Source organism: Lampetra planeri, chromosome 14 (genome assembly GCF_965212315.1).
Source record: "Lampetra planeri chromosome 14, kcLamPlan1.2.h2, whole genome shotgun sequence".
Classification (NCBI taxonomy): Eukaryota; Metazoa; Chordata; class Hyperoartia; order Petromyzontiformes; family Petromyzontidae; genus Lampetra; species Lampetra planeri.
This window is the reverse complement of record NC_136120.1, coordinates 2,268,653-2,292,455: the sequence shown is the minus strand read 5'-3', so window position 1 is coordinate 2,292,455 and position 23,803 is coordinate 2,268,653. Positions and strand designations below refer to the sequence as shown.

Below are 23,803 nucleotides of genomic sequence, written 5' to 3'. Positions count from 1 at the left end.
TTAGACTTTTGCTGCACACAAGAACAAAGGCCTGCGGCATAACGTTAGGTGGGGGGGGGGGGGGGGTGATCACGTTTCTTAATTACATAAAAATACTCATTCAAATATTACATTAATTTGCAGGGCAGCGCCCTGTGTACACTGGTATTCAATTCTGATGTAATTATTTTGTCAGTGTGTATTTTTCAGGGTCTGTCAACAGATAGGTCTTGGGACCTTGCAACCTGTGTTCAGACATTTTCAATACTGTCACTTGCTGCTGACCTGCTCCTACTGGGCCATCTGTAAAAAGAGATGTTTTGCTAATCGGATTACTCCGATCTAAATAAACATGCAGATTCTGATCCACTTGCAGAATTGCATACATACGTTTTTATTTAAAAAATATAAAGCATTTTTTTTGTATACATAAAGATGGGGCTTTATAACCTTTATGCTAAAATGCTATATGGGTTTTACTTTTCACGAAAGTCTCGTCGTTTTGACATGCCTGGACCTAAAATACTGCTGCAGCCTCTTAAAAGGGCTCATATGATGGCCACTAATGGAGCCGCCTGATTTACCACTGCGCCTATGGGAAGATAATCCGAGCTGGCAATTGGGAATTCGTCTGGGAGGTCATCCCTAAATTTGCCGGGACATGATTGACGGCTAGCGATTAAGACGCGGTTTATGGTAATGTTGATAGCAAATTAATATAAATTGTGCTGGTGCCCTTTAATGCTTGCCGGCAAAGTTCCTAAATTGTAAGCTTCTAGCTCAAGATGGGCCGGTGCGAAAACGCAGTTTTAAGTTATGCACAAAGAGCTGAGCTCGGACGAAACGGAGACCACACATGGCTCTGGGAAACCTTTTCGCTCGCCCATTCCAAACCAGCCGTGCGCAGACGCAGAGTTTCTTCGATATTATCCAGGGAGCTCTGCGGGCTATATTTTAACCTCCTCAGCCGCGCGCCACCATACAAGGCCGTGAAAGTATTCGCATGCCCGAGATGCGACCCAGAGGTATTACAGTGTTTATTATTACTACTACTACTATCACTGCTGCCTCTACAGCCCTCTTTGCCTGTGCCAGCTTGGAGTGCATGTCTACCGGCCAACCAACCGTTCGTAGGCACACCCCACCCACCTGTCACCACTAGCACAATCAGCAGCACCACGACCACTCCATCCCATCGCAGCACCATCGCCCTTGCCCTTCAACTGCTGAGACCTAACGCGCGTCTGCTCGGGTGCCACAACCACCATCGCAGAGTCCTGGACCGCGGGCTGCTCTTCGCGTCCGGTGAGTTTCACGCTCGAGCATTCGCGTGCACCCAACAAGGCGAAGTTTGGTCGGGCAAGGCAAAGCGACCTCCGGCCCAAGCGCACGCGTGTTGAAGTTCGATCGCACGGCACGTAACCGACCGGCCTAAATCGGAGGGGAGAGGACAACGATTTAAACACAACTGAGCATTGGGGCGCTGCTCGTCGCACGTTAACAGCCCTGAGTCGGTGGTGGAAATGCCCCGTTCCTGTGCCAGGGGCGAGTCTATCCATAGGATAACCGCAGTTGACTTCCCCACAAAGTGGGGAATAATTTTATCTATCACAGAGAGATGATGGGTTGTCAATCCACCCCCTCGACCAGGTCTTGAACTCGCAACCTTTCCGATTGCGAGCTGCTCGCTCTCACGCTGAGCCACTCGGCCGCTCTCGGCACGTTCGGAGTGGTTGCTGATGGCTGGGGTCAAGGTGTGAGTCGTGGACCTGTTGCACATCAACACAGACAAAGCTGTACGCTTCGCAAAACGTGATAGTTGTCACTGTCAACGATAACGTTGCCTTATAAAGCTAAGCGGGTAATTACAATAATACGTCTTGAAACTGTTTTTCATACATTGATTGGTTCATCAGCGGGAAATTTCAGTGTCAATATTTCCTGAAGAAGGCTAGTCGGCCGAAACGACGACCTAGTCATTTCATGTGACTATAAAAAACCCCATCTATTTTTACTTCTAATCAATCCGTGATGTAAAAGGTAACTCAAGCAGCAAATTAGGAATATTATAAAACTGCAAATTGTAGACGGCACACATTTACTACATGTGTATTGGTAGCATGACTGTTTTTGTCCAATTGCTCATATAATTCATGTAGCGTACATAGACGTTACATAATAGCAAACGCATGTGGACGATTCAATAACATTCGTGTTAACAATGATCATGTTAGTATTAGCACCTATAAAATGAGAGACTTGCTAATCAGTCTGTTGTGTGTGTATTTGACATCCTATGTAACAACAGACTTAAAAAAGTGCATTGATGTAAAACGCGAATGCGTCATTGCAGGGTGATAAAAGGGATTTCATATTAATAATGAGTCTGGGGGCTGTTCAGAGTCTGTTTCCAAACCTTTAACGAGTTTGCATCGGCATGAAATCTTCGTATATCCTGTCGACGGTGATGTTACCTGTCGTGCCGATGTTTACCTCCAAGACTTAGGATTTCAGATTTAAATACAGCACACTGTTGTTGTGTGCATCGAGTCGTATCGGATACAGTATTCGTTTGTATGAAAGTTAAGTGTTAGTTTGTATACATAGGTATTTGGGTATTTTAAGATATCTGAAAATAGCTTAAGTAGTATTCGTCAGCGTATTGGAATTGTCTACAATACAGCAGCAGTCCAAGTCTTTTGCCAGAAGTATCAAAATAGAATCGTTGCTCAATGCTTAATTAGAGTTATGTTGTCTTCCAACTATCCCTATGGACGATTCTATATGTGGCACTGTGTTGGATTGACAAACTACAATAGGATAGTATTATATTTCTTTGAATAATTGTTACATTTGAGAACTTTAAAACGGTCATTACACTTTGCCATTTTTTTTAACCTTATCCATTCGCGGGTATGCGGATGACGGCGTAAACGAACCGCGCATCGAGTCATTAATTGATCGAGATTCTAAATGCTCGCGGTACAATGCATCAATTCAGCTGCGTAAGAATCGATAACGTTGTTAATGGTAAGCCGATTATTTACATTGAGGCGGGATGGCGCACATAACCGTAACAAACGAGACGGACACAAACGCGGCGAAATCATCTACCCTTGAATTGAACCTTGGCCGCAACTCGTGACGAATCAGTTAAATTGTCACATCGCAAATGCTCCCACCAATCGCGCATCTTCGCGTGCAAGAGAGTAATTGTCCGATATTAATTGTATGTGATGAGTTTTTTTTTGTGCGGCGGGGGTGGAAATTGAAATTCAGCCCTACATGGAATGCAATCGGCAGGCTTAATCAATAGTGCGTCAAAGTTATCCGAGCATAATTAACCTGTAATATGGCACTTTATTTATTTAATTAGATGTCTTTGTTCATAAAACAAAGACCTGTGGTTGTCATTAGGGTGCGTCAGGTGGTTACGTAATTAGTAATGCATGTTGAGACAATTGACCCGAGGAGCGCACTAATTAATGGGATTAATCGTGAGAAGGGCGAGGGATACCCGACCCCTGGTGTTAAGTGACGCATTGATGGGGCCGCCTGAGTGAGTGTTCATCTCTCGCAGGATTCATTAGGTGATGACGTGAATGGGATTAGCTTGACTAGGAGGCGGTGTGAATAGGCGATTGGCCACGTCAGCACAGGGATCGGGCCTCGTAGCTGCCAACTCACCTGGGCAGAGTTGTCAGCGGTCCCTATTTAAAAATAAAAATGTGACGATGCCCCCTAATGAAATACATCCCGCATGCATTTTGCTGAATACATATTTACTGTGGCTCAAATGCAATTCCCCTGATGGCCCCGAGTCTTATTTTTAGATACATTCCAAATGACGTAGCAACATGCAATGGTTGGGGTGGAGTGGTGGCGCAGTGGTTAGCACACTGCGCGATGAACCTTTTGTTTGAGTCTTTATGAGTGGCGAGTGATATCGCAACTGGTCCACCAAGCTCTCCCCCGCCCCCCGCCCCCCTTGCCTTTACCAACCTCGACTGAACCAGCGTGGTGAAGTATGGTCAAACAACCCTCATATACAACACGGCATGGGGTAGCCTTCCTCGAGCAGTGGATTACCTCGGGCTTTCAATGATCGTTATACCGCATGAACTAATGGTTACGTGAAACACCAGTGAGGAGTAGTGGTCGGATGATTATACTACCGACGGTCTGCAGTAGCTGTCACAAATCCCGCACATTTATGGGAAAGCAAAAAGAGAGCGCAACCAAAGTCAAGTTGGGTTATGTTGGAACTCTACAATAGTTGTTGGTCCATTTGTTGACACGGCAGTAATTCTATCAAGGATGCACAGTGCGGATAATGGGCTTTCAAAACAACCTTCAACATGCTTCCTCCATCCCCAGCCTCTCGGGACCGATTTAATGTCCGTAAATCGATAAATGCGTGTAGTGCACGTTTTTTTTCTGACTTGTGAAAACATACCACCTGATTTACATGTGCATGGGGAGGACAGGATACAGAGAGTGGAGTCTGTCGTGTTGTATTGGTGGTTCCAGAGACCACGGTGGTTTGAGTGTTATGTTAGGTGCTCCTTTATGATACAAATGTATATGCGGTGGCCTTTTGGCTCAGAGGTCAGAGCACTGGGCCGGTGACCAGGCACCACTGACATCCTGCGTTTGAATTCAGGCAGTCACTCGATAAACCAAGTTGTCAACACACCGTGAGTCAATGATGTAAGTCTGGGCACAAGTGACATCGCACATTTGGATAATCACTGAACTTGACCAAATTTCAGCTACGGGAATAACAAATACGGGTTTTAATGTTATATGACATTAAACATTTCTGTAGAAGGGTGCGTGGGAAAGTGCACCCCCTATAGAGGTTAAATGAAGGAATCTCAGAAGTAGTTATTTAGCGATAGTGCTATTTAAAACGCGCAACAATATTTCACGGACATAAATGACCGTGGGATGTTTTCTAAGAATACATGTGGTGATGCGCACGCCTACGATAGTTTTTCGAATGAATGCTTCGCCTCATGATACGACACTGGCAGAACATTTAGAATAATACTTGGGAAAATACGAGGATTTATTTTAATTCGCTAATTTATTGCAGTTGAAATGTTGCACTTACTAATTATTGTATTGTCTGTAATTAACTCAAGATGCCACAACACATTCTCAAGGAAAGTTGAGTGCGTTTGCAGATTTCTATCGATTTTTACTCACGGTTTGGCTTCCCGAAATATTCCGCATTACGGTAAATGTTGATGGCTTACGTTAGCACCATTGGATATTGTCTTTCCAAAACACATGTTTTCTCAGTAGAGCACTTTGGAACCTGAGAAATAGCAATCTGGATCCACTTTGTTCTCTTCTTCAGTGGTCCTTAGCTAAACAGCTTCAACTTATGTTTTAAAACATTAATAATCATGCTTAAGAGTCACATCTATCATACATTGTGGACGTGATCGATCTCAAGAACACCCCTTTCTTCAAAGAAGGCGTCCCATCCACTTAAATGACTGCAGGTGTATTCTTGAAATCTATTCATTTCAATTTGTAATATTATACACACTATGAACGACAATTAGATTACCCACAACAAATGGCAATGATCTATAAATTGCAATGTTATTTAGTTGCAGTGCCTGGCCTATGGATGATCATATTTCATTTTTTTCTGTGCATATTTCAACGGAGGCAATCTGTAACGCAGTTGAACAGCTGTTAGAGTGTATGCTTGAGAAAGTAACCTTGAAACATTAAAACGACTTTGCAGGCATGCAGAAGAGGCCTATTAGCTTATGCAATAACTTTAAAAAAAAAATTATATATCAAAGACCATGTGGAGTTTTCAGTCGGTGCTCGCAGCATGCAAATATTAATGCCTTTGATCAAATCGTCCAGAATCCACCCCATCTCGTCTCATCTGGGAAGCGAAGCCGGGTTAGAGTCTGGAAAGTGTTCCGAGAGGTGATCACCACGCACGTGTAGGTCCCATAGGGTTGCTGTACTGGGCGACATGCAGCAGAGGGCAGGCCAGCATCATCTATTGTTGTACTGTACCTGTACGCTCCCAGGTCTAATGCTCCTCCCCGCCTTTACCGAGCCACACTCACCAGGCGTGGCGCAGTCTCGTCAGTCAACCTTCACGATCTGCACGGCGTGGGCTTGAGGGAGGAGGGGGGGGGGAGAGCTCACCAGAAGGGTGGTGCTTATGACAGGTGCTGCAATTGCCATGGAGCGATTGACATGAGTGGTGGCTTTTTGGCACTCCGCCACCGGCCCGCCCTTGAAGGTCTCCAGGCTTGGTTGGGAAGTTGGGACTGTGGCCTGGCCTTGTGTAGTAGTTAGACCTCTTTGTTGTGCTAACTTCTTGTTGTTGTTGTTTGTAATTTTTGTGTTTTGGTGCCGTTTCTTTATTTGAAGATTAATTTCTTAATTTGTTTGGTAGTAGTAGGGGTTTACATTTGCTCGGTAGTGGCAAAATATGGGATTTGGTCCATTTCTATGTATGTTGCACTTCTTAAGCTAACCGTGCTAATTGGAGGTGCGGGAAATATAAATATATGTTTCATTCATGTACTTCGTTATGGGATGCCGGTAGCATGAATGACGCTGTGTAAAATAAAAGTATTATTATTAAATGCAGTGGGGGGTATTTTTTTACTTACTTAATAAATTAACATTTCATCTGTGCCCCATTCGCACGAGCGATTCGGATAGGACCCCCCCCCCCGCCACCCCCGCCCTCCTCCACCACCATCCACCACCATCCACCACCATCAATTCGCACTCGGCAGCTGTGATGCGACCTAAAGTCGGCGCGCAGTCGTCACTCCCCGCGGGGTGTTTGCTGGGCTGGGACGGTATCGCTTTAGGAGCTGTCTCCGGACGCCTGGTGAACGAAGGGCGTTCAGAAACGTGGCCGCTCTAACGGCCTCCATATATAGACCGTGCCCAGCCTCGGGTGTGGCTTAGGGGGTACCGGAGCGTGCTCATCCCTCGTCAATGCTGGATTATCCTCGTAGCAAAAGTAGCTACATATGTAGCAGCTACGGGCCCCGCACTTTCAAGGGGCCCGCGCTAAATGCTTTCAAGCTATCAATTCCGGTTCAGTGATTCTGCACTTGCTCTATTGCTATAGTAAAAGCCTTCAACTTTTATGAACGACTGGGTGTTTAAGGTTAGCGATTTTTCATATTATCTGGCTGTATAGCAAATGAAAACATACAATTATGTGACTATGCTGGTAAAAAAGTTTACGTGTTTTAATATTTACGTTTTTTTTTTATTTAGGGCCCCTTTAGAACACGTGCTACAGGCCCCGCACTAGCTTAATCCGGCATCGCCCCTCGTCTCAGTTGAATTGCTGCTTCCCGGCGAAGTCCCCGGCCACAGGCGTTGCGCCGGCGAGGCCAGCACAAGACCCACTTGGATGTGTTGGCGTCCTTCGCCAGTTGATTTGAGCCACGGACCTGCGAGCCGCAGAACGTCCGAGTGCGTTCTCTCAGAAGGGGGCCACCACCTGCTCGTTGACATTGTGCCAACATTGAAACCTCGGGGTACAATTCTCACTCCTGACAACGAGCAAAACCGAGAAAGTCTGTTCTCCTATAAGGCGGCAGTCGCGTGCCTGAAGAACACCGCCTCAAGGAAAATGCGTGATAATAAATAATATATAATGCAGGGGTAAATCGCAGTCCGCGATGACACGTGAGATGCGTACGCAGGCTGAACAAAAACCGAGGTGTGTGGGTAGCATCTAGAAGCATCCAGCAGCATCCCGCTGCCTTGTGCGACGCTGCTACGCTGAGGCAGCCGCACAGCCGCTTATTCCTCCTCGCGCGACGTAGTTCCGTTCGCTCAATCGCGTTATATCCAATTCGCATCTGCGTTATAAACAAAAAATGTTCTCTAATACATTCATCGCGTTATATCCAATTCGCGTTTTGAAAACAACGCGCTTAATAGGAGAACAGACTGTATAAATAAAGGGTTTGACGGGCTGACTGATATCCCCTATCAATAAATTGTGATGATGTGTACAGTCGGCGTGTAACGGTGCAGCAGTTCAACTGCAATTGATTGTTAAAGTCCAGATAAACGCAACAAATAACGCTTGCGAGAACCCTTTTGAAGCGATGTACGAAAAGCGCATACGAAATGATACCTCCCATGTTACGTTTAGGCCAGGGGAGAAAACAGAAGCCGACACAAACGAGACAGAACGAATGCGAGAAGAACGTGCGTGCGGGATGGTCGGGCGTGTGACGGGAACGATTACTGAGTCAAATCGCGTTCCCAAAAATCATGGCCGTTGCGTGACACGTGGGTTGCAGCGCCGTGGAGTTTGTGATTTGAGGGGACGACAACGACCGCCGGGCTCAGGATGGAGACCGCCGCCGCTCTTCCCTTCTACCAGAAGCAGCATGAGCACTTTGACCAGAGCTACCGCTACGCGGAGACACGCAGCATCATGCAGAAGTATCTGCGCAAGGACAAGAAGCGGTGAGTGGGTGGACGAGGGGAGGCCCACAGGGCCATGTGTGCATTCACACAGGCCCTGTGGTGTCATGAGCGCTTCGGTATCGTGGAGCCGGTTGGAGTCTCTTGTGAGGCTGTGTTGAAAGACTAGAGAAGCAGATAATATGTCCTCATTTACTTATATAATATAGTTTTTTACTAATTTATCCATGAGAGCCACACTGAGTCGTAAAATCATTTTTCAGGTTTTTATTTTGCGTTGTTCTAAGCCGATGTGCGAGTGCTTGTGCACGTGGGAGGGAAACCGGAGTGCCCGGAGAAAACTCACACATACAGATGGACACAGATGGCGATTAGCCCGCTTGCTGTACTGCCATCTCCTGGGGAGCCAGGGTATGGCACCTCGTCGATGCCAGCAGGAAGGGAGCTTCACAACATTCGCGTGATTCACCAACCCTCACCCTCAAATTGCTGGATTTCAGGCGTGCGTAGCCACCAGATACAAAAATTTAAGTTTTTTTACACAAGCCATCGGCCACACAACCTAGGTGCTGAGGAATAGGCAAATGGGTGAAAAGGTCGGATACGTGAACTTAATCCGTAATTATCCTGGCCTCTTCCGTTCTCATCTGATTAAAATAAACTTGAAACTGGACACCTACGCGGGTTAATTCATCTGGGCGGGATGTATGTGGCCAGATGTGCGACGTCGTAGTGTGCCTGCAACTGCGAACACATTTCACTTGCGGTTCTCAACACACGACTTCACCACCACTTGCGCCCACGTTCCGCGTCCGCTTCTCTCAACTTTGCGAGCAGCGTTGAAGACGACGACGAGTCCGAAGGCGGCTTCGTGCAGCGGAGAAGCGTCCGGAAGCGCCAGGAGCAGGTCAGCCAGAAGCACCAGGAGAGCCTCCACGTGACGAGCAGCCACAAGCAGCAGCAGCAGCTGCAAGTCTCCAGCCGCCAACAGCAGCAGCAGCAGCTGCACATCAAGAGCAGCTTGAAGCACCGGGAAGCCGAGGGGATGCACCTGCAGCAGCACCAGCAGCAGCAACAGGTGAAAGGGCTGCATCGGCAGCTCGACAGCGGGAGCCACTTGGCCCATGATGATAGCAGCCATCAGCATCATCATCTTCAGCAGCAGCAGCAGCAGCAGTATCAGCAGCAGTATCATCATCACCAGCAGCAGCAGCAGCAGTATCATCATCAGCAGCAGTATCATCATCAGCATCAGCACCATGTGGTGGAGGTGTGTCTCGATTGCCACGAGAAGAAGCTGCGTGAGCAGCAGCAGCAAGAGGTGATCGGGAACGGGCTGGGGGTCGCGCAGGGGTACAGGCTGGGGGACGCGCAGGGGTACGCGAAGCAGCAGCAGGGCGTCCACGCGTGGTCCGTGGATGACGCCGAGGAGGACGAGGAGCTGGAGGAGATCGCCCGCACCGTCAGATCGTCCCGCAAGGAGATCCGCAAGAAAGCCGCCCAGCTCGCTCTGCGCAGGAAGGTGCGTCAGGGCAAATTGATGACACTTTGAGACTGGAGCGTGCCTTTGCCTAACTGCAACCACTGTATACTACTGCTGTGAGTTAACCGCATCGTCATACTACAATACTCTGTTTTATCATTGTTGTAGTAAGTGCACACAGCTTGCAATCGTCGCCAACCCAAGCACCCGCAAGTCAAGCGGTGCAACCAAGAGAGAGAGAGAGCGAGTAGGGGAAGGAACATAGTATCTGCTCTTCAGGTGTCATAGGAGCAATGACACCTGGGGTGGTGACGTGGGTCTGCGGTGGCGTACATTTGCCGCTCGCTACGGAGGATTTCCAGTTCGAGGCCAGTGGCCGCCCCGGTTAATGCTGCACGTGTATTCAACATAAATGACCGCCATCAGCTTCACGGTGGATGTTGTACAAAAACAAACAAATCCCGTGAATAGTTACTCAGTAAAAAAGAGGAAGGCCACGTGTGTCACCAGCTTGGGTCCATAATATATTTTTGTTTAACTTAAATTACTCGTGCATAGGAACATCGTCCCTGCCGGGAGGACTGATATCCATGTGCTGGCCGGTGCTACAGTCATCCTGCGCCACACAGGGACAGCTGCCACTGGTGTCCCCTTGGCTAGACTGTGAGCAGGGAATTGGGATGGTTGAGATAAGACGTGATGTCATGCGCTTTTTGAGTTGCTTAGGCCATCCCTGTACGAGTGTTCTGTCTCATCCAATCCGTGTTCAGTCACCGCTGTGCTGGAGGTCAAAACACTTCCCTTCTCTATCATCTCGGGAACTCCTTTGCCAGTACCAAAATATGAGAATAGTTTTTCCCCTTTTTTCTGGCAACAAAACAAGTGTTGAGATGTTGAAACACCAAACTAAAACCTTTTACAAGGAATCATGTCTGCATTATCCACAATACTTGTGGTCAGAATGCAAAAAAAAACATACTCTGATAATATATGCATTGTCCTTGAAACTGATTGGTCCACACCAGAGACAGCTTTCTTTTGAGCCTCGTCTCAAAAGGTGTTAGACCAGTCTCTGGTGTGGACCAATGAGTGTCAAGGACAATGCATCTATTATCAGAGTGTGTTTTGTGTTTGTATTCTGACCACAAGCATTGTGGTTAAAGCAGACATGATTCCTTGTAAAAGGTTTCAGTTTGGTGTTTTAACATCTCAACACCCGTTTTGTTGCCAGAAAAAAGGGGAAAACCTATTCTCACTCCGCTTCTCTCTTTGCTAATTCCCTCACACCGCTCGACTTTGGAATTCCCTCCCAGAATCTTTGTTGTTGTTTCAAACATATTATAATAACCTTGCTCAATTCAAGAAAACCTGTTAACTGTCTTCTGCTACAGCTTTAATAGGACTGCTTCTTGTTGCTGGACGCTTGACATTTTGGGCATTCAGAACTGTGGCCTAGCAAGTGTAATTTATATAAATAAATAGATCGGCAGATGTCTCCCTGTTGATGTCTCCCTGTTGATGTCTCCCTGTTGAAGTCTCCCTGTTGATGTCTCCTTGTTGATGTCTCCCTGTTGATGTCTCTCTGTTGATGTCTTCATGTTGATGTCTCCCTGTTGACGTGGCCCTGCTTGACGATGACTCCCGATGGGTACCGTGCAGATCCTGGACAGCGAGGAGTACCAGGAGCGCGTGCGGGATGACAAGGTGCAGCACTCGCCAGAGTTTCTCATGAAGCCGCGGTCGCACGTCGTCTGGGAGAAGTCGACCGCACGCTTCAACTGCACGGTGCAGGGCAGGCCCACGCCCCACGTCAAGTGGTGAGGACTTAGAGTGTTGCCTGCCACTGGGCTGGCACGGTGTCCCATCTGCCCAATCTGCCAAACCATACAAATAGATGGAACCTGCAGAATGTGACCAACGGCCTAATGCACCGCGTCTTACTTGAAGGAAAATTTATTTTTTCGCATTGCTGCTGGACATGCATGTGGGCTGCTGCTGCTGCTGCTGCTACTGCTACATCGATGTAACGGTCAGCACAGTGGACTTTGCAATGCAGAGGTCGCCAATTCTATTCCATCTCCTGCAGTAAGAGTTGAAACAATGACGCAATTTTCTTAAACCAACCCTTCCCCCGGGCCTCTGTCCACCCCACAGTATACTCGGGTACACCACATTTATTCACTTGTCAGGTGGTGTGTGGTGGGGTCACGTGTAGTGGGGTCAAGTGTGGGTACTCCCAACTCTTACAAGACATCTGAGCGTGGAAGAGTAGCTGATGAGAGTAGAAAGACCGCCGCTATTTTAATTGCCATGTTATTCTACGATATATATTATCTGAACTGGTCCTGGATAGCCCCAGCCCATCCCCTCTCACCGACGAGCACAGTGACGTATGGTCACACTATCCCCATGCTCCAACGCGGCGAGGGGAGGCATTCGCCCAGGAGTGGATTCGCAAACGGCCGGAATGTTTTCTTTCTTTCTTTAGATCTCTACGAGGTAAGGACCATTTGTTTTGTTGATGGCAAGATGTTAACTTCCTCGCCTGGTATGCAGGAGGTCGTGGCTTCAATCTCGATCCTGACGCCTGCATATTTTGAGTTTGCATGCTCGTCCCATTGTCGTGTGGATTTTTCCTCCGGGTCCTCCGGATTTTCCCTCCACATTTATGAACACACTTTGAGAGTATTTGGCTGATATCAATTTCCACGCGATAAGCCCCTTCGTTTAACTATCGTTTGTGGACAGGTCACTTCTGAAAAAGAGCTATACAGCTCAGTGGGCCTTGCCCGGTAAAAAAGAATTAGTTTAGTTTAGTCTTGTCGGCTGCGTCTTTAATGTGCGCGGTTGTGTCTCTGTTGCGCTGCAGGTTTAAGAACAACAAGCCCATGGATGTGCACCGCGAGCCGGGAAAGTACCGCATCAGCAGCAACTACGGCGTCCACGCACTGGAGATCAACTGGTAAGGGCCCCCAGCTCCTTGAGGCCGAGAGCCCAGAAGCCACGCGCACGGACATCCTGACTCCGTCTTCTTGGTTCTTTCGGTAAAGTCACGTAGAAGGGAAGTAATAAAATAACAAAAATAAAACATAATAAAATAAGATAATTATTTTAATTTGTTTTTTTTATTACTTCCCTTCTACGTGACTTTACCGAAAGAACCAAGAAGATGAATCCCTGCAGTCACGAAAGCTTTAAATCGAAAAATCCTGACTCCGGTCGAGGAGTCTGATGCTCACATCGAGGAGGGATTCTGTTGTCAAGCTCATGATCGTCATCATGATCGTCATCATAATCATCAGCAGGGATCATAGGTCGGTAACCAAAGTAACGAGGAGAGACATTTTTTTCGAATTCGGTAAAAAAAACTTTAATATTTCAAGAGCCGCAATGCATGTGAGTACGAGACGGTGGGTCCTTCATAAATAACGTCACTTATCATCCTCAAACAGCCGCATGCGGCTCCGTAGACGCAGGTTGCCGACTCCTGGGCATGATCGATTCCCTGCTGGATGAAGACGTCCCCAAGTTGCCGCCGTGCGTCAGGGTCCTGCGATTGAACGACCCGTCGAGTATCTGCACCTGGAGCTGATTTCACAGCTCCATCTGCGTTGTCCATGTCCTGTGTAAAGGAGGGCGCCTGCTCTGCAGTCATCAGCAGGCCAGGCTGAAGGGATGTCCACAGGCCTCGCGATGGCTGATCTGTAATATTACATGAATGGCGAGTCAAGTAGAAAAAGTCCCACTCCAATTCCCCAACAGCTTAGTCAGTGCTGGTGCTGAGTCTTCAACAGTAAAACCATGTTACATAACTTGGCATTGCAAAGGACAATATACAATAACGTTGATTTAGTTTTCTCTTATTATTGATGATCTTGTCTGCATCACTTGGCCAATAACAATGTGCAGGGTGTCAGAGTTCACCACGTAGGATTTGCAATTATAATATTTTGAGTTGAGGTATAAATCATCCTCTGTCTCTCCTACCCATTGGCAAATTCTGGATACTGATTCTTTACAACCCATCTGATGTGTGGTTGCCTGTGACCAATTCACTGTGGATGTGCCCAATCTCACTGGGCTCTTAGAAGCTAAATAGGGTTGACTGTGACTAGTACTTGCATGGGCAACCATCAGTGCATACTAGGCTGCGAGATGGCCAGGAGACGGCAGTACAGCAAGTAGGTTCAGTCCGCAGGTCATTCACAGCAATGGAACCATTCACAATGCGAAAGGAGTAGCCGCAGCACGGCTCATGGCACGGCCGCGCCATGCAAACGACTTTGCCTATCGCTGTACAGTGTTGCCCATGGGCGGCTGCTCAGTTAACGTTTCATGTAATTGCAGGTGCAATGAGGATGACACGGCTCAGTACCGCGTCTCGGCCATTAGCACCAGAGGAGAAACGTCCAGCTTCGCCACTCTGGTGGTGAAAAGTGAGTACCCACCTCACCTCACCACCCCCCCCCTCTCTCTCCCTCCTGCCTTCAGTTGAATTTATCTTACCACTCAGACGTGGTACTAAAAATTTATGGTATCGCGCAAGGTTAATCATAATTTGTGTAATTATTGTCACATTAGGTACGATGTCGGAGTAGGCGTGCACGTGAGAACTGATTGTTGACGATTTATACTAATTATATGTAAATCATATGACGAGCTAACTGAGTTGACAAAAGTAATACGAACAAGACAAAACGTGAGATGCAAATACACAAAATAGAAAGGGAGACGGTAAAAAATGAGATCAAGAACCTATTTGGTCTTGAATCGTAGCGCCACCATAAATATTTGTGACAATTCAATCAAACGGCTGGCGTTGCGGTTTTGTTGCAGGCCTCGCTTTCACCATGTCCACAAATCAATGGGGAATATCCAACTTTCGGCTCTTTCTGATGTCACCATTGTCCCGCTCGACTTTGTAACCTCGGATAGCTGAAGGGAGTGATCGCGGGGGGGGGGGGGGGATAAACGAACGAGCGAGCGAGCGAGCGAAGCAGTTTCAGGCATTTCCTCCTTTTGGTGGAACTCAACTCCCGTGTTTTGTGTCACACCAGGATTCAGGAGCGAGTTTGACGAGACCTGCTTCTACTCCGGGATCTCCACTTTCCCCTTTGACTGTGAGTCGCTTGAGCTCAGAGCACCTCCTTTTTGCTCAGAGGCAGTTAAAAACAATTTGGCCTGGGTTTGCAAATCTTCCGATATGGGAAATTGGAGGTGCAATGCTTCCCATTGCATTTATTTTATTTACATATATATGTATGTATGAATAAGAAAAGTATGTTTTTTTGGCTTTCTAATTTTTTTAATATATCAGCCTGGCGTGATTTGCAAACCTAAAAGAAAGTTTCTGTTCTCTGACCGTGAGTACGCATGAATCTGCGGTTGTGCTGCACGGGTCTGCATATGTTGTTTTTGGACCATACCGCATGTTACTTGGCACGAAGAAGCTCCTGGTACATGGAACGAAACGTCGGACATCATGCCAAACAACATATGGTACAACCCGAAAACACATTAGTGTAGATAATCATCGCCATTACCACCACCAGCGCCATAACTTCTATCCATCAGCCCCTTCTCTTGTCAATCACCATCATTCACTCATTATTTACTGCCGATCTTTTAATGTCTCTGTATGCATGGGTTTTATTGAAGAATGTTTATCACGGTTATGCTAGCAATTTTTAAGAGAAACTCATTTTCAAGGGTATATGTTTCTACGGACATTTGAGAAACAGAATGCAACGTGCAAAGCATTTGACGGAAATGCAGCATAATTTAAGCAATAGTCTCCTCAACCCCCCCTCTGCTTCCGTCCAACTAACACTGTCATTTGGTGGTTCACCGCAGATATTTCATTGGCAGGCCGCGTTTGGTGGGGTAAAGTGTGCGTACTGCTACTTCTTGCCAATGTGGAACAGTAGGCCAAGAACCCGGTAGAGGGGTTCTCATGCCAGGCATAGGAAAGAAAGAGCAGGACTGCACTATTACCTTTGCACCTTTTCCATGGCATCTTAAAAAAAAAAAGTGTAAGCAACTCCATGAATCACATTATATAAATATGTAAAAAAAATACATTTTATGAACGTGCTTCAAGATGTTCTCACAGACTCCTGGACGGTCGTGCCAGATGGCGGATTTCTTGTTGCGAACCGAGCCCTTGGCGTCTGCTCCGGGGATTGATTTGAATGTCATCCATGCCCAAGAGTGCCTCTTGCAAAGAACACGCACTCGGGAGCTGACGAAGGCCTTCCTCCAGCTGACTCGTAAAGCCAGCGTGGTACTTGTTGCGAGCGAGTGCTTTGAGGACGAGTGCGTGGGCTCTCGTACAAATTGCTCAGAAGCGCTGATTTCAATATTCTTTCTCGAGACGTTGTGTGTCGTGCGTACTTGGAATTCGTTTTCGATAAGCCCCTTCGTTAAGTGTCAAAATCCCACGGAAAAATACGTGCGACTCTCTTTACAATTACGATAGCGTCATTCATGATGATATACAAGACACGGTGGTCGATCCGCAGCTGTTTAAGGGCCTACCCACGCAGTGCAAGTCACGGGGTTTTTTTGACCATACCTCACCACGCTGGTCACGTTGGTCAAGACTGGGAGCGTAGCGGCATAGTGGCAGGAATGGCACAGCGGTAACACTTGTCCACCTCAGCAAGAAGGGAGCCTGGGTTCAATTGCCGACTCAGGCACCTATCTGTGTGAATGTCGTATGTTCTCCCTCTGTTCTGCATTGGGCTTCTCCGGTTTCTAGTTTCCACGTACAAAGTGTTGGCCAAACATCCCAATTATGAAAAAAAAATACCTCTTTTGGTTTATGCACATCAACATATCCACGGACGGTGACAACTTGGCAAGACCGTCCTGAAAACGAGTCTGGAGACTCGGTGAGGCATTCCTGGGTACAAAAGCCTAAAAATAATAATAATAACAATAGTCATGGGTGCACACAGCCAACGCATGGTGGATTTTACTACACGGCCCTCTGCTTCCCCTGATGCAGCCTTGTGGAAAAACAATAATAATGTATGCTGAACTTCTTTCACACCGTACGTAGCCAACCGCGCTAACTGGAGATGCTGATGTCTCACAGAGCCTCACCCATCTCAGTCTCAACAGGGACCTGCATTAGGGTGTTTGGTTGTGTTCATTTAAGCGTGCGGTCGGTGGTTACGCACGTGGCCTGCGATACCGTGGGCGTCGCCGTGCCTCTGCCCTGTCTCGCCAGGAGAGGGCAGTACAGCAAGTGGACTCATCGCCCTTTGTTTCCACCTGTATGGGGATAGAGTGTTGCACCTCTGACGCGCGTGGGTTTTCTCCGGTTCACTCGCACACTTGTATAATAAACACGCATCATCAATTGGCTGAAACCATGTTAAGATAAAAACCCAATAGGGGCATGACCCTCCTGATAAAGAGTCACGTGACCCAATGTGCCTCTCCTGGATAAATAAGTGCAATATTAGGTACGTTGAATATTATGAACAGACGTTTTCATTTGTAAGTAAACCAGAGTACCTGCAGAAACCCCATGCGTATAAGGAAATAAAACTCATAAGGCCCACACAGATGGGTTCAACAGCTCATTCGCTCTACTGCCGTCGTCCGCTGAGCGCCTCTCCACCCTGTGGGTTTGGGAGTTCTCACAAAACCCGCGTGATCCACCATCCCGTGCCTCGAAAGTGGCGGCTCACAGGCACGCACCACCGACACAACCGCCTTGAAGTAATACGGAAAAACACAGACTAGAAATGAATAGGAAAATAATCTATCAAAAAAATTACGTGTAACATATTGTGCAGGCATTTAAGTGTACTTGTCTGTCCCTAGCTCTTCAGACAGACCTGTCACAGGATTCAATTTGTTTCCAAATCTCGTGAAAATAGCTCTCTCTTTATATAACCGGACGAATTAGCATATTTATAGCTTTGCAGTGAAATATAATTTCCTTTCAATGCGAATCTGTTATAAATGTCGGGCATGCGGCCACAGTAGCAGAAGGTATGGACGCTCGTAGTATGATGCGTATGTCAGTCCCTGACTAATGCCACACAATTTGCTTGCAGCACTTTATCAGCGGAGATGCCGTTTAAAAATAGTTTGGCTCCTACTGCGCCAAAGAATTCACCGCGCGGCCACTTGAAAGCCGGAGATAATGGGATGGAAAATATTGCCACTGTGGAATGGTTGTACCGTTGACACCGAGCACACTTAAGAGTGTTAATAAAATGTAAATTAGCACGAGTAATGTGACCTACGAGAACTGGGCAAATGTTATCGATGTCATTGCAAAGTTGTAAGTTTGTATTGTATACGCAGATAGAAACATATATTCAGCTTTTGAATTGCGTAAACTGTGCCCATTGCATAAAATAATTATAATCAGTTGTTTGTCAATCCGCTGATAGCTTAAACGCCTCTCCATGCCGTATCGGTCATTTAGGGTTGTTTGACCACACTTTAACGTGCTGGTCACCACAGTTTGGTGAAGGAGATGGCCAGAACGGGGTTCCAATATTACTCGCCGCTGATGTTGGCCATGGCGAGGAATCGAATTCATGTTGCTGGGTTTAAGTTCGTTGAGATAAACTTCATGATAAACTTAATGAGAGCGATTTTTACATCTCATTCTGAGAATGGCTGTGATAAATCGTGATGCAAATATCTAATTTCTATACCCTTGGAGAATGCATTCATCTTTGGAATAGAGTGGGTTTTGCCCCGGCAATCTTCCAGGTAATTGTGGGACAAGATGCGGGTGCACTTAAAATCAGCGTGGTGAAGTATGGTCAAATAACCCTCATGAGCCGCACGGCGTGAAGATGTCTCCATTTCAGCAGCCGATTAAAATATACGGAGGGACATTTGCAGATGAAATGTCTTGTTGTCTCCTTCTTGCTCATGTCTCTCCTTCCCTCTCCAACCCATTTGCTGCCCATCTCACCCGCTCTGCTGCAGTGCCAGCCCTGCCCACGGTGTCAGGGCTGGAGTTCGACGTGCGCATCATGGAAAAGTTTGGCGTCACGTTCGGCCGGGAGGGAGAGACGCTGTCCCTGTGCTGCACCGCCGTGGTCGTGCCAAACTTGCACAAGGCTCGCGTGGAAATCCAGTGGTTCCGTGATGGTAGGGGCCTCTCGTTAATTTTAATGAAAGTACATACACGCACACACACACACACACACGTGGAAGGGCCCGTGTGACTCAGGTGGCGAGTTCTGTGTTCGAGCAATGAACTGGCACCCTTGAAATGCTAGGTTAGAATGAAAGTATAACGAGAAGAAAGACCAAATTGAATATACATAGCGTCTAAAGTCAACTACGTCAGAAGAAGTGTTACAAAAGCGGGGACTACGTTATGGGATTAGGTGAAAAGGGGGGAGATCAGGGCAGGGAAACATCGGAGAGAAAAGATGAAGCAGCACCATGGCACAGCCCGGGATGAAGCAACCTGGGCCTAGCACCGACAACAACAACAACAATGAGCCGGGGGCAGCTGGGGCAGCACAAAGGAGTCCCAGGGCAGTCTAAGGAGGGAGTGGCAGGGGCACAACGCCCCACACCAATGAGTGCTAAAGTCTAAACCTGGTTACCATTGACTGTATATTAAAAGTACCCGTTGTTATTTTATTGTTTACTAGTTCAAGATGTTGTGGTTCCAATGATTTTATGTTGTAGTTTTATTCACACGGGAAAAATACAGATGGTCTCCACTTTACGACCATCCGATTGGTGACGGTCCACATTTGCGACGTTTATATAATTCAACCAAGGATCCATTTACGATGCAAACATTTTATTTATGATGCATCTTCATACATGACTCTGAACACATTTGAACAGTCATTCTGGTTTCCGATGCGACTTGGCGTGGAGCTTTTGTTATTCTCATGATTTTTTGTGGATTTTTACCCATTAAACCTTGTTAAACATGTCCGATAAAAGGGAAAAAACCTCATCAGAAAGTGATGTTTTCACTGTTTATACAGTCAATGAGGAAATAGGGTTTCGATTTCCGACGGGGTTTCTAGGAACACATTGTGACGTCGTGAAAGCGGGGACCGCCTGTACTCTTTTTCAAGGTCATGTAAAAAACACATTTTTTTATTTTCTAGGTGAGGCCCACTGAGCTATATAGATCTTTTTTCAGAAGCGACTTGGCCACAAGTGATAGCCCAACGAAATGGCTTATAATGTGTAAATTTGCAGCAGCCAAATACTCGAAGCGCATGTTTTTAATGTGGAGGGAAAGACCCGGAAAAAAATCCACGTGACCACGGGGAGAACATGCAAACTCCAAATATACAGGCGTGAGGGTCAGGGTCAGGATCGAACCCACGACCTCCTATATACCAACCGAGGCAGTTAGCATATCCCCACCACATGTAAATGGTGTCTGTCGCGAGTATGGATACAGAGGCCTATTGATGTGGCTCTTGAACAGAGTGCTGTGGGCTCAATGACAAGCTGCAGGAGTGTTAAATGCAAATGTATTTTTTCATGACACGACACGGAGAGAACGGCCGGATGTGATGGTGAAGAGAAAAAAAAGTGACTGTTACAAAGAAGGAAATCGCCTGTGACAGTGGCTGAGAGGCTCAGTGAAATCCATGCTCACTCCCCATTGTGGCCAATTATATCAGATCGTTCATTCCATCACGCATGATTTCCATTAATTTTACGAGTTGTGTTTTCCCCCCTTTAAATTATTCATGTTTTTTGCTATATCGTACCTCGTTTTACAGCACTTACATGAACACGATGTGAAAATAATTTAGATTCAACGCACGCCATGCATTAAGCTTGGAAAACTAAAAAAATATTTACGCAATAAACAGATGTCAGATTCGTGCCCAGGCATTTTTTTGGCACTGCCTTTGCGGCCATGATAACGGTTTGTGTTTGTACAACCGCTGCAATCCTCATACGACGGATATTTGATGGGGAAATATCCATCGGGCCACGGTATAATGACTCAGCCATCTGCACGCTAAGATACAGGGTGCTCAAAAAAATGTTAACACATATATGGGACTATCGTTTTTAATGGGAAAAGAATGGACAATACACTGTAACATGATAACAAATGTGATGTTAATAGCTTCAAAAGGTCAAAGAGTTTCCACTTGATAATTGTTTTTTTACCCTTCTATCTGGCAACAAAACTGACACCTTTTTACAAGGAGTCATGTTTGCATAGACCACAATACCTGCAGTCATGTAAAAAGGTGTCAGTTTTGTTGCCAGATAGAAGGGTTAAAAAACAATTATCATATTTTTACTGGCAAATGAGGTGAGTTTCCACTTTTTCTCCATTCTTGTCAACACACACGCCTGGAATCTTCTCCAGTCCAGAGGCACATTTCTTGTGGTATTATTACAAATTCCCAGATGTACTTTCAGCATCGTGTTATGAAATTCGTTAGGAACTCTCGCAGAGCAGTACAACCCTGTGTGTTCGGGGACTACCCACAGACACGGATTTCACAGAATTCAGATTTTCTCTGTGTGTGTGTGTGTGTGCAGTCATTGATGTGCAGTGGGGAGCGGTGGCGCAGTGGTTAGCGCGCTGCGCTACGGACCCGGTGAACCGAGTTCGTTTCCCGCTCACGGCCAAAAGCCAGTGACCATTATCTGAACCGGTCCTGGGCCTCCCCTAGATTGACTCAGCCTCAAATTAGTACCTGGTTAGATGTGTAAACATCGCCACTAGGGGAGACAAAGGCGGCCGGGCGTGGTGTTGGCCACCCACCCCCCTCGTGTGCCGTGCCAGCCTTCATAGGTGCTACTCGCCAACAGCACTTGCCCCAACAGTCTGTTAATAGGCGATACGGGGGATTTTTTTGTTTGCAGTCATTGGTGACTTCACTGAGACCGTGAAGCCGGCTTATTGCCCTAACCCCCGCTCTCATCGGCCACCCATGCTCGCTGCACTCTCTGTACGCTCGCAATGCCAACCTCGGCCACAGGAAAGAATACATAATTGAAACATTATGCGGAGCAATATATAAAATATGCCACGTAACTCCCCTTTGCGTATAATGCTTTACTCTTAAATCAAAGTGGTACTTTTTATGACATTTTATACCATTCTATGCCATTCTTTGCTTCAGAATTTTTTTATGTATCACAGTTAGACTGTTTAATATCATGTATTACTCTGGCGTGCATTATTAACGCACGATGTCTGCTGATGTTGTACATTTTACATGGAACTAATGAATTTCTGCCTTTTTGCCAGTAAGTGAGATGCAAATCTCAAGGTTTTGTATCCTGGTCATTGAAGGTTTTACCTTGGGGTAGAGCGGCGGTGCAGCGGTTAGCACATTGCTCTACGAGCTCTGCTTTCTGAATTAAATTCCTGGCCAGAGCTAACATCAGCGTTGAGTGAGACCTGAACTGGTCCAGGGACTCACCTCCTACCAGCCACTGCACGCTGGCCAGCGTGTTGGCGTATGACTTGGCGTGGGGAGGCCTTCACCCAAGCGTGTATTGACAAAGGGCTGTGAATTGCTGTTGTTGGTGCAATAGTTTGCACAGCGGGTAGACGGCTCGTTATCCAGACGTGGCAGACGAAGCGGCGGTGCAGCTTTCGCTAATCTCCCCGCCTCTGTCCAGCCAGCAGTATAAATCGGTGCACCAGAGTTAGTCGATTGGCAGGTCACGTGCGGTGGGGGGTAAAGTGTGGGTACTGCGGCTTCTTCCAAGACGCCTGGCTAGCGAGGAAGAGTAGGCCAAAAATCCCGGGTAGTCGAGGCAGTGGCACAAGCAGGACATTGCAGGGATGCGTCTTTACCTTTTAAAAGTAATTACTCGGCACCCCCCCCCCCCCCAACGGCCGTGTGCGCTGTGCTCGCTCAGACGTGCAGCTGGAGGAGTCCAAGTGGGTGCAGCTGTACTGGAGTGGGGAGAAGGCCACGCTGGTGCTGGCCCACCTCAACAAGGAGGACGAGGGCCTCTACACGGTGCGCGTCGTCACCACCGGCGGCGCCGCTCGCCACTCCGCCTACGTCTTCGTGCGCGGTACGCGGCGGCTCGGCGCGCTTTGCTCCCCGACTAAGACGTCGGGGATCAAGCGCGTGCTGTTCGGCACGCTGGCCCGACGTTTCATCTCCGCGCGCACCGGCAGCTTGTTCAGGATCTGAATTCATCGTGCCGGGCAGCACGCGGTGCAACCCAATTTTTTTTACTCTCAAAGGTGCATTTTTATTTCGTGCCAAACTAAGTGAAACGCCAAATCTAATGTAATGGGTTTGTGTGTGTGTGTGTGCAGTTATTGATCACAATGCTGAGACCATCATCATCTCGCTAGACTTGAGAACTTTGTTTTATCACAGGTGACTGAAACCGGGATTTTAACCCAAGGTTCTTTGTGGTACTCGCTCGAAAGCCTGACACCTAAGCCACCCCGCCACCTCAACACTAAACCTAGATTAACAAGACCGTCAAAGGCCATGCCATGGGGCGCTTCACTATGGGACCCCACCATTGCCACGGGTTTACTGAATAACCTGTCCTGCACACATCTCGGTCTATGGATCTCGCATTGTTTCGCCTGTCTTTCCTATCTTGTATAAAACACGAATTGGATTGATATGGCGTCTAATAGCAACTACAAAAAATGTTTCAAGAAGCTTCTCAGCTCTTGCTAACTGCCCTCACTCGAGCTCAATTTGTTGCTGACCTCTTTGAAGGACTCACTGTTCGATTGTGGCCGCTGCTTAGCAAAGGGGTGAAGTTGTAAGAGTATAATAACACAATTAACTAGGTAACATGACATATTATGCTCCATAGTATCGAGGACAAGGCGACACACTCTTCACCAAGGTTATTCACACCGACACGAGAACACATTTTGCCACAAATTGGACTGGAGAAATGAAG

The 23,803-nt window shown here is 47.1% G+C and overlaps 1 protein-coding gene across 1 annotated transcript in view; it reads left to right on the top strand.

The window, feature by feature from the left end:
* Positions 1–1,131: 1,131 nt before the first annotated feature.
* Positions 1,132–23,803, top strand: part of LOC144722289 (myomesin-1-like) — a 65,517-nt gene continuing 42,845 nt past the window's right edge. The window contains exons 1-9 of the mRNA XM_078600403.1: positions 1,132–1,284; positions 8,307–8,475; positions 9,271–9,955; positions 11,576–11,733; positions 12,786–12,878; positions 14,264–14,352; positions 14,974–15,036; positions 18,881–19,045; positions 22,781–22,942. Coding sequence (XP_078456529.1) covers positions 8,357–8,475; positions 9,271–9,955; positions 11,576–11,733; positions 12,786–12,878; positions 14,264–14,352; positions 14,974–15,036; positions 18,881–19,045; positions 22,781–22,942 — 1,534 coding nt within the window. The 5' untranslated portion in view covers positions 1,132–1,284; positions 8,307–8,356. The remainder of the gene's footprint in view (positions 1,285–8,306; positions 8,476–9,270; positions 9,956–11,575; positions 11,734–12,785; positions 12,879–14,263; positions 14,353–14,973; positions 15,037–18,880; positions 19,046–22,780; positions 22,943–23,803) is intronic.